General features: G+C 35.2%; 1 protein-coding gene across 1 annotated transcript in view; it reads left to right on the plus strand.

Annotated features, from left to right (window-relative positions):
- The window catches only part of LOC149780110 (protein arginine N-methyltransferase 7-like), a 60,433-nt gene extending 55,724 nt beyond the window's left edge, over positions 1–4,709 (plus strand). Inside the window, exon 14 of the mRNA XM_089936884.1 lies at positions 4,386–4,709. Coding sequence (XP_089793010.1) covers positions 4,386–4,650 — 265 coding nt within the window. The 3' untranslated portion in view covers positions 4,651–4,709. The remainder of the gene's footprint in view (positions 1–4,385) is intronic.
- Positions 4,710–12,343: the final 7,634 nt, after the last annotated feature.

Raw genomic sequence — 12,343 nt, forward strand, 5'->3', positions numbered from 1 at the left:
TTGGGCTAGTACCATTGAAAAGCTTATTGATGACTTATTGGAAATTAAGCTCATGTTAAAAAGTTAATACAAACTGGGGGCCCCGAGTGGCCAAGTGGTCTAAAGTGCTCTTCGTTACGGATCACTGCCATCTCACCTCTGTTTGCGTTGGTTCAAGTCTAAGATTCAGCCAATGTGGGTATGTAAGAAAGCTTGCCAGTAGCTTCTTGTGGGTCGGTGGTTCTTTCTGGGGTTTTCCCGGGTTCTTCCTCCACCATTAATACTGGCCGCCATATATAGCCTATCGTGTGCTGAAAAATGGCATTAAACCCCACAACAACAGCAACAACAACTCTTCATTACAAGACACATTTCTAATTATTTGCATTTATTGTTTTTTTTTATATACTGTAAAAGGAAATGTTTACTTTCCATAAAATACATACATATATAGAATTCTTTAGAATTAAAGGTTTGAAAGGAACAAAACTAATTTATGTTCATTATGTTGTTCCCACTGTGCAGCATAATGCAGATCAGCAAAATAATGTTAGAATTTTTATTTTGCACATTGAAATGACTTTACATGCCAATTTATAGGAATATAATTAAACTTGTTTCGTGTGATACATTTTGTGGTTTTGTACATGATCATCTTTTCTGGCTTAGATGTTTTGGAGAGTCTTGAAAGAGAACCATTTTTAGATTTATAAAATACATGTTTTATAATCTAAAATATTGTATAATTCCATTCGATAATGGTCATATGTAAACCTTGAAAAATTAATTTCATCCTGGAAAAACCCTGAAAATGACCTGGAGATTTATCTTTAGAAAAGCGTGGGAACCGTGTGTATGTTACCATTTTGCATTTAGAAAATGTCACTTCCATACTATTCCTACTAACAAAATAATCCTGTTTTGCATGTTATACGTGGAGAGTAAATCATACATCAAAGGAATATTGCCACTAAACACCAACTAACCAGTAATCTTTAATAAAAACAGCTTAATCATTCTCAGTAAAGGCAATGAAGTGTAAATAATGTTTGTTTCTTCAACACGGATCTCTTTGATTGACCACTTCTAATGAATTGAGTTGGTCCATTTTCTCTACTTTGCATATTTGCCTCATGGGTGAAGTGCTTATAGGTTGCTGTTACACAAAATCACTCATGCTTTTGTCAGTCAGTTGCATAATCTGACTGACATCAGATGTATAGACTACCCTGTAGTGTTAGTTTTCCTTGAGTATTAAGTATAACTGTTTCCATTTATCCAGGCAACAGGTTATGGGCATATATAGTGGCAAGAAAGGTCTCTCTCACTCTGTTCGTAAGATTACTGAAATTTTTGTTGTGATATTAGACAAGGACAGTGGGAATTTTGTTAAACCATTCATTTGCACCACAGATTAAATAATTTGGCTACCTTAAGAGAGTCATAGTTACAAATATGAGCACACTGACATTGATTTTAAGGTCAAAGGTCATTCCTCAGGTGTTTAGCTGTACTGGCCCTTGAGCATGAAAATGATAGTACAAAACAAGTATGAATTGATTTTTTTTCTTTGCCAGTCAGATCTAGTTAGTAGTTATATCTGATAGGTAACGTAAGTAATCGAACTTGAAACTTTGTTTTGCTTTAAAATATTTAATTATAGATTTAACTAAATTTATTACGTATGCATATCTTGACATTGCCCAAAATAAGTTGAATGATAGCCTATTCATGATATTATGTTCAAAGTTTAAAGTGGCCATGACAAAGAAATTTGTCCTTCATTTACAGGTATGTTAACTTGAACATGTAAGAAAATATTTTGTCACCAAATATATTATGTTGGCATTTCTGAAAAAGATACCAGAGTCAGTTTCAGTACTCAGCAGTCTCAATACTCAGTACTTAAGAAAAAAGACAGTCTTATCTTGGATTCCTAATAATTCCTTTCAGCAGTATTACATCAGTCTCTTTGTGGGAGTCTTGTTTATCTCATTTTTCACATCAGTCTCTTTGTGGGAGTCTTGTTTATCTCATGTTTCACATCAGTCTCTTTGTGGGAGTTTTGTTTATCACATTTTTCACATCAGTCTCTTCGTGGGAGTCTTGTTTATCACATTTTGCACATCAGTCTCTTTGTGGGAGTCTTGTTTATCTCATTTTTCACACCAGTCACTTTGTCGGAAGTCTTGTTTATCACATTTTTCAAATCAGTCTCTTTGTGGGAGTCTTATTTATCTCATTTTTCACATCAGTCTCTTTGTGGGAGTCTTGTTTGTCACATTTTTCACATCAGTCTCTTTGTGGGAGTCCTGTTTATCACATTTTTCACATCAGTCTCTTTGTGGGAGTCTTGTTTATCACATTTTTCACATCAGTCTCTTTGTGGGAGTCTTGTTTATCACATTTTATTCCATGACATATTATTTGAATGTCAGTTTCAAAGATAAGTTCAATTCAGCTTTTCATTGATTGATGTTGTTGTAATAAAACAATACTATTTATATACAACAGTTCTATGGAAGGTGTCACACCTGATGCTGAAAGTAAAATATGCATTACATTACATCTGCAGTAGTATTGTTGTCCTGTTGAGGCAAGACAATAAAGCAAGCTGAATGAATTTGTTGGATTTCTTGTGAAGCAGAAATATTAGTTTCTGTTGCATACATCACACACCCATCAAAATTCTTATACTCAGAATTTCATGGGTGAAACCTAAGCTAGGTTATCTTTCCTGTGCAGACTGCTCTGGTGGCCTAGTGGTTAGAGCAACCGCCTTGGATGCGGGAGGTTGTGCATTTGATCCCCGGCTGAGTCGAAAGAACTTATAAAAATGGTGCTAACAGATGTCTCACTTGATGCTCAGCATTAAGAGGTTAGTGTTGGGATTCGTTGGCCTGGTGTCACGATAATGAGACTAGGTGGGACATAATGCTACATGTTTGCGGCATGATGCCCCAGTGCTAGACATTACTATAAACTGCCACACTGCAGACTTCGTAGTGATATGACTGAAAAATTGTTAAAGCTACATTAAAAATCCAAATCACACACACTTTCCTGTGCAGTGTTTAGCATCTTGATCCTTTTTAAAAGATATAAAATTCATACTTGAATAATTTGTAACTTTATTTTTGGTTACTCTCTTCATGTTGACATGAATTGGCATGATTTTTGTCTTACCAAAGGTGTGACATAGTATCACTGTTCCATCAACCTTTTGGTTAAAATTCTTGTAAAGGGCCATTTCTTCTGTTTTTATAGGGGAATCATCATCAGACTGTCCAAAAATATATCTGGGGTGGGGTGGGGGTGAATATTCCTAGAGGCTGATGGGCAGTAATCTAGAAGATCAAGGCCACAAGGAGCATTTATTAAAATCTTTGCTGGGTGGTCATTGGGTAACGTTTCTGAATTTTGTCAGTACCATCTGTTGTTGTTATGGATTAATTGACATCACACATAGTGGAAATATCTATTGTGGGATATATGCTGCATTGGAGGTCTATAAGGTCAAAGGTCAAATTAAGTATCTTGAATGTTTGGATGAAAAGAAAACCTATGTGTCTAGTGATAAGCTTTAGAGTTTAACCAGATTCCCATAAATGGCACCTCCTTGGTGATGATGTATCCATGCACCAAAGGTCAGGATCATGAGAGGAATTGTTTTCAGACTAAATTCTTAAGAGTTATATGTTTCCATGCATGCAGTATGTCAGACTGGTCACATATTACCAGAGTATTGGAGTGGTCTGAAGTCATGGTATGGGATTTGTATGGTTGTGTGTTACTTGGGCTGCTGCAACATCATTGTAGGTGTCAAAGCAAATTTACAATTGTTTATGCATTCTGGAGTGATTACATATAGTGATGGAAGTACCTTACAAAGATTAGGTCACCTAGCAACCATAAATAAATGGAATTGTGTTACCAAGTGTTAATGCTTGAATTCTGTATATGTTTCCTTATTTTCACTGTCTGTGGCATGTAAATGTCATTGGTTCATTCACTTCTCATGAAGTTTTATTGTGTGGCATCTTGTGAGTCTAGATATAGTTATCTTTTATCCAGCATCAGCTGCTCCATCATAAATTTGTAATGACTCAATTCTAGCTGGCTGATTATTAACACCAAAGTGTTTCTTTTACATTTTGTAAAATAAGACTCAATAACAAGAAAGTTCAGTACATAATGTTTCATCTGTTCATTATATCATCATCTAATGCCAGTTTGTATAAATAATCCAGCTTTCCAGGACAGAGTCCACATGCCACAATCATTGTGGATAATGTTAAGATTCCACATCATTGAAACTCATTTAATGTAAATTGTGGCTGTTCTCTGCAAGCATTCTCACTACCAATAAAAATGAACTCTTTTCTTTTCATTCATTGCTTTTTCAGCCAAAGTCATTGTAATGGTGTGGCCGTATGGTCAGAATTTGAATTTGGAGATGGACAGGTAGTGTCAACAGGTCCTAGAGAGCCAATTGTTCTTGACAGGAAGATAGAGTGGGATATGTACACCAGACAAGGAGTTCATTTCCTGAGAAACTCTGAAAAAGAAAACGACGACGACAAACAAGACAGATTTATTAGGGTTAAAGTTGAATTCAAGCCAAGTGCTGGACATGTCAATCTTGATTTCAATCTCACCAAGTCCTCATAATGTTATTACATATTGTATTAAAAAAAAATTGTCATTTTAATAAATTTTGATGCTAATAATATTTTTCTGTCTTTATTTTATTCACTTATATTTTAGAGAGTTTTCTAAAAAAAGTGTGTATTTTGTTAAAGCAGTAAATATCTTGTTTAAAATAACTCTTAAAATCATTTTTAAATAGATTTCAAAATTTTGTTTGAACTAGCCCTCAAATAGCAGATACATTTGTTAAGAGTTGTCTATCTTTGTATCAGTAAATCAGTAATTTTGAGCCAACCATCAAAGTTGACTAATACACTACAAAATTAAACATTGCCAGCTTAACAGGAAATTATATGTGTACCCACCAATATGGTGTACAATCTTTTGAAAGGTAAAATAATTTACTTTAAATCATTTATATGTAAAATAAACTGAATTTAAGTACAAGGTCTTTAAATAGCACAATCTTTTGCTTGGATATTTATATTTTTTGTTATGAGATTTTCAGTCTTGATTATAGAAGACAAAGTATTTTATTTTGAATGTTAAACGTATCACTTTGACATTGTGAATATAAACGTAATACACACACATAAAATGAATGACTAGATTTGTGTAAAATACAATTATCCTACTGTTGCCAAAGAGGATGAAGTCCAAATTGACAAAAAACCAAGAAAACTTGCAAATTTGCAACAATACCCAGCTGTAGTATTGGGCCCAGCTAAACTGTTGAAGAAACACCCCACCCCTTTCAGGAAAATCCGTGACTCCTCCTCCTGCGTGTTCTAAGTGGTAAACAATCAGATTCAGAGTAATTTATAGTTTAAAACCTCTTTTCACCCATCATTCTTATGATGAGGTTGCAGGATGAGCCAGGAAAGGAATTCTACTAACACCTTCCTCTTTCCCAGTACATGCCAGATTAAGTCTTTTTGAAAGGTCTTTGTCAGAGCTCTCAGAAAATGCATGGGTCCATTTCACAAGGTTGGGTTACCAGCTTTGCTTTCAGCTCCCTCTGGTATCTTTACAGGAAAAAATGCATTTCAGATTACAACAGAATATATTCATTAACCTTTAAGGATGTGAAGATGATGGAATAGTAAAAACCTTTCTCTTCATGGATTCACATAGTCATTGCAAAGTACACCACACCACTTCCAATAAGACTATGGTCTAATCCACTAGAATTAAAAGTCAAGATACTTGCTTTATCTGTCAAGAGAAAGGGCACTGGGCTCTAGAATGTCCACAATGCGAAAAAAAGGACATACAAGAAAAAAAAGATGAGAGACAAAGGAAAATATACATATTGTCAGGAAACGAGTCATTTCATCTTCAAATTGCCTAAAGAAAAAACAGAGGAGGAGGAGAAGCAAGAGGAACATACTTCAGAATCAAGGAAAAAAAGCCATGTCTATCAAGAAGGCAAGACATCTATAAGACTCTGAAGAGGAACATATGCTGGGGAATACATGCAAAGAGGCTGACAGAGACAGAAAGAAGAAAATGGACTTTTGTGTTATGAAATTTCATTATTATTCTTATTCAGAGAGAACATGTGAAAGAAATGCAAGGGTTTATTGTGATTATATAAACTTTTAGGATGAATAAGATACCTAAAAGCCCCGCACACACAGTGGGAAGGGATTTAAGTTTTACCTGTTTTGGCAGTTATTGAGTAGCATCTCGTTACTGAGAAATATAGGTGGCACTGAAAAGGACGTTGTATTTACTTAATATGAAACCGGATTGTTTTGACATCATCATTCTTTTCCACGACCAAGTCATACTCATTGTGCTTCTGCTGTTGCTGCTTTGGCATCTCAGTGTTGGTGAGAGTGGATATAGCGATTCCAGGTGTAGAAAACTTCGTACATTGTAGCAAGATAACCGGGTTGGATTTCGGATTTATAACAGAACAGTTTTGATGGTGATACAAATACAATGTTTAATGATGAATGACTTGAATGAGAAAAGATTTGATTAATACGTGCATGTATAAGATGCAGACAAATTAACATAATCTGCATGAACCTAATAATGCAACAAATGAAATACAAATAAATTACCTTACACAGCTCAAGGACAAAGGTGAATGAATCACATTAATTTCACACGACGAAAAGAATGATGTGTTTTACTCAAATAGTAAAAATGAACTCGGTGACAAATGAGGTATTTTACTCAAATAGTAAAATAATGAAAGCAAAGGGACAGATACCATACAAATATCTGTACAATTCCAAAATTAACCCACGTCTAAAATATTACGTGTACGGAGTTGCACAATTCGTTACCAGCACACTTGTCTACCAATCACACTGGTCAATCGAGAAGTATTTGAAGTAGTCACCGACCACCATTCAGTTCCTTGGTCAATCAAGTAATCAGCACCAACCAATCGGTCAGCAACGCCCAATCACACGCTACACGACCAGCAACAGTTACCTCAGCTCTACGGTTGGTATGGTTCAGCTTTACAGCTGCTATGGTCAACTTCTGTGGTTAGCTTTACAGCTGGTACCACGTCGACTCCAATGAGCACCACAGCTTGAATCCTAGACCGTGTCCGTTCAGATTCATTTCCTTTGTAGTACACTGTTTCATATGCTCCCACTTGCTTGCGTTGACGGCATTGTGCTGTGTTGTAATGAAAAAAACGTTTTAGTTTTATTGGTGTGGTCCTTCTCAGACTTGCATCATAGAGGAGACCCCATAGTGTCTAAAGTTAAAAAGGGTTTTATGTGCCTATGGTTTTCCCCCAAAATGTCTTTTAATAAATTTGATTTTTTATTAAATTTGGTTCTTGGGTTTGTACACCTTCCTTACCAGTGTTTAGATACTCTTGGACCTTGGCTGGTCTTAGGAGACTTCATTTACAGAAGTGATCCGTGCCAGGGATCAGAGTTGTCCGGTGTTTGCGATGTGTTTTGTTTTATAGTGTTTTGTATGTTAACCATTGTATTTTGTACGGACTGGCTGGTATAAATAAAAAAAACTGAGTTATTTAATTATGCAAGATTTAAGTTTTGTAGAAGCAGTTTAATGTTAAGTAAAAGAGAAGGAAGCCAATGTAATTGGTGCAAAAGAGGAATAAGGACATTTTTTTGACGCACGAGTTAAATTATGGTCGTTTAGTTATAAGTTATTCTAGCCTGGCAATTGGTAGCAAATCTGGTGAAAATCATTTGGTAACTCATCTGTAGTAATTAGTATAAATGAGTAAGCCGAATATAAATTCAGGAATCTTTGCAAATTACCAAGTTACTTTCTGTTGAAACCATTAGATCTGAAACGAGTATAATAATGAATGTACATAAGGAGCACTGGAATTGCTTAGAGCACTAGTTCAAATTAGAGCCGCTTAGCTAAAGCACGGGCAGCGGACATGGTATGCATCATCGAGCTAGTGAGCATTGGTCATGCTAGTTCACGTGCTGCGGATTTATTGTCAATATAGCTGATTAATTTTATGTAGGTATTAGTTATGAAAATTCTAGTTATGGCAATTGATAGTAACTCCGGTGAAATCATGTAAATACATAAATAACATAACATTCTGTGTGGTGCTTGTTATGTTTGCAAATAGTTTAGAAGAGTTATTTGCAAAAAGTTTAGAAGAGTTATAGAGTAGAGAGTTAAGGAAGCTGTTAAACGTGTCTCTTCATTCATTCCTTAGAAGTATGAATGTCCTGTCCTGATGCAGACAATTTGTTCTTGTGGAATGTTCATTCATCAGTATCCTTTTTCCTTCCAAGTTTTATACTTTGGTATACATTCTATTGTATTGTTACCTTGGTCTCGAATTCTATGCTTCAACTTGTATACAGTCCTATTATAGAAACCTTCATATGTATTTCATTGAGAATATGAAACTTTATCCGTTGTCCTTATTCCGTTTCCGTTTCGATATTGTAATTTATTATATAAAATTCCATCCTCCTCCATTTCACGTCGACAGCATTTCTCCTACTTGGGAGATTTTCTCTTGTAGTATTCCGTTTATATTTTTATTTCCCTTTGTATCCATTGTCTGAATCATAGCCTATATTCATTCTGGATCACGCGGGTCTCTAAGTGGACCGCTCACTGACAAGACTTCCGTAATGTGAATATTTAGTCTTACGGTGAGGCGTTTATACACAGATGATGCAGTCATATATCATCTGTGCGCTGGAAGTATTCAGTTTTTCCCATCGAGAGCACTTCGCACGTGTGGCATAGAATTAACCGAACTCACTGTTTCGAAATATTGTACAATATACATAAATCACCCTCGGGTATCGTTGTACACAAAAAACGAAACCCAAGGACATGTATGTAATAAATAAACGGATTTATCAATTCCGTGACATACATTAAGGTCTCTTCTCTTGGTTTGAGCTAAAGAAGTTGAATATATTTCTGTTAGGTGCTTCAACTCCTTAAAAATGCCCTGTGGAAGACTCGCCATTTTGTTTTCCCTCTTTCTGCTGTTCACTGTTGACTGTTTTCCTCTTCTCCTCTTCTTCTTGCTGTTTTGAACAAATACTTAATCTTCTTTCGTTCTGATGTTACAAAAAATCTCCATTCGTTCCATTTGTTTCTTCATAAAGTCATCCACCAATGGTAATGACATTGGGATGCATTATGGCTCTGTGGTCTTAAAATAAATAATAGAAAAGAGTGAGAAGCAAGCAAATAACTCATTTACCTAGTATGCAAAATGAAAATATAAAAAGGGGAACTTTGGTATTGCGAATTAAATCCTAAATAATCATAGAATTACAGGCACAAATCCTAATAATTAAAATTCTAAATAAACTTTGGTGGAAATCCAAATTAAATCCAGTGCTGAAGTGTTGATATGCTTGTGGTGGCCCGTGTCGTAGTAATGTACCAGCAGTCTTCTGTTGGATCACACTAATACAATCCAAGAATTAACCCCTTATTTGAAATTTGACTCTGAATTCAAGTATTTATTTCCAAGAATGCTATTTTATGAAGAGTGCTCTGTATTTCTCGTGAATAAAGAATTTGAATAAATTCCAGCCCAAACAAATTTCTGGACACAACAATAATATCAATTGGTTCTGCTAAGATCTTAAAGCAGGAAGAATTCATTTTCCAGTAACAAGATTATACAGTCTCCTATTTTACTTAATTAGCATTTTCTAAAATAAACTATTAAATAATGGAAAATATCCGTTTCGAATGATCCTAATGTTTACTATTTAAAATTTAGGTTATACTTAGAAGGTCTGCTACTAAAATTATAATATAGAATATGGAGTATGTCGGGTAGGCCAGGTATATGTATAGGGGAATTCTTATGTCATAGATCCGGACCAAATAAGTATGTTTGCTTGTATAAATAATGATCCTAATGTTAAACCCATTCACAAAAATTCTTTTATCTATGTATTAAGTGTTTACAGAAGAAATAAAATCAATAATTCAGGTTAAGTAGAAAATGAACATGTTTATCGACACGGTTAAGTCTAACATCTGATGTTACATTTCAATAACATCTAATGAAATAAATTTAAAACAAATAAAAAAAACAATGCAAATTAAATATACATAACAAGTGAAGGCAGTACTATCATCGCACGGAAATATTCTTCCGGAAAGATGGGAAAGCAGTCAAAACAAAATTTAAGCCATCCTCTTCTGGAATAAACTTATTAGCTATATCCGCAGTAGTAATCGTAGTCATAGTACTTTGACTTTGAATCAAAGATGTAACTGCAGCAGGTGCACTCCTATATATTGTCATCGTTTTTTCAGCGATATGTATTGTACATGAACTGTTCGCAATTGTAAACTCTAGGAATACCCGTGCGCTTATATATTAAAAGTGAGTCAGGCAACCTATTTCTAATGCTTAGAAAAGAGAACGCATGTTTTGACTGAATTTTGTAACGTGCGTTTTGATTGTGGAACATCTTGATCCGTTTCAGTCCAGTCTTAAACTATATACAAGCGCATTCTCCTGTCGTTTCACGTTGACTCAAGAAAACACAGAGTACTCAACCATGCATGTGAATGTATCGTGGACTATCCCAAGCATCACAGACACTGTACTATGGAATAAAAGAGTTTATGTGGACAGGCAAGGGTGTCAAGCGGGTATCAGTCTACGGATCTGCCGTGAGACGAGATTTAAAAAGAAAAATGAAGTGATGCCATGAATTAAGTATAGGGCACCCAAAAAATCACTTACGTGTCAACAAACCCTAAAGGCCCTTTCAGGGCTACCTAGTTCTCTAGTAATTATAGGGTACTGCATTTGTATGGGAAAATGTAACAAGTTTTTTTTCTTCTGGTTAATACTGCACGACATTGGAAGTGAAGTATTATTCCGACAAAACTAGTTCATATCTTCCCATACAAATGCAGAAAACTTTTTATTATCATTTTCTTTTCCTACCTAAGGTCTATTAATACAAGAATAAACTAAAAGAAACAAGGTAATTGTATTTTTGCTGTATTTCAAAAAATACACAACCGTAGATTCATCAATTTACAGTGACACTATTAATGCGCACATAGCACCGCCCAGCGGCCTTTGAACATTGCTTGCTCGACACTGGTTTAAAAAAAATAATCTTGTTTTGGTCTACTTAAAACTGAAATTTATAGTCCTATTCTGAATGAATGCGCATTTTTTAAAAAAAAGACTTTTCCAGTTGGTCTGGAATGGAGATTTTATTTGTTGATCCAACTCAATTCAGCTTTTCTGCATAAGATGAACTGGATTTATTGGGTCAGTTCAGTGCCTTAAGGAAACTGTAATTTCAGCTGGAAACGTAGTCGAAATTACAGTACAGATTTGGTCCGTATCAGGTTTTCCATGATATGGTCTTGTCATTCGGATTTGAAGAACTAAGAAAATACATTTTAAGTATATTTATTACCATTTTTATCACCAGCTAAAGAAGACATGTTTATATCCAATCACTTATATGCTCATTGTTGGAAGGACCAAAGCTATGACTTGTATCATACATTGTATATCATCTATCGCTAGCCTAATATTGTATCAAAATAGTTCAACGGGGAAACTTGCAAAGCAGCTCTTGTGCGACAGTTCATTTAGCTAGCGGACATAATTTTTTTTTGTCGTCTTGGCTTATTGGCTTTGGTTTATTGGCTCTGGGGCTCATAGTTTCCTACCAAAACCTTCAGTTGCATTTTTTTTCTCTAATCTAGTGTTTTGCCAATGTTGTAAAATGGCTGGTACGTCATTGATCGATATCACTGGTCAACAGTGAAATCATTACTGACTTGAAAAGGCCCTAATCTGTAGTATTTTGGTGTGCCGAACACGAATATAACCGTGAAAAATTTGTATTGGCTCTCGTTTTGAAGATATTCATATACCTCATTTTCTATGTTTCACTGTGTAAATTTCTCCAGTAGGACTGCAGCAACATCCGGAATAATGATGTAACATTGCATAATACCATCATGCTCACATCATCCACAGTTGATTGCATCATTTTCTGATGCAATGCAATACTAATGCCATGCGGCTGCTGAAGTAAGTTGACGTCAGCAGTGTACTATACATGTGTAGGCCTATTATACTAATGCCAGGCGGCTGCTGAAGCTGACGTAAGCAGTGTACTATATAAAGCCCAATCAGATAGGTTCAGCATTTAAAATATTTTAGACGTTGTGCGAGACAGTTCAAGCTACTGTTACATAAAACTTATTATTTTATCCA

The sequence above is a fragment of the Sinohyriopsis cumingii genome, chromosome 16 (assembly GCF_028554795.1).
Source record: "Sinohyriopsis cumingii isolate HCF-2022 chromosome 16, ASM2855479v2, whole genome shotgun sequence".
Classification (NCBI taxonomy): Eukaryota; Metazoa; Mollusca; class Bivalvia; order Unionida; family Unionidae; genus Sinohyriopsis; species Sinohyriopsis cumingii.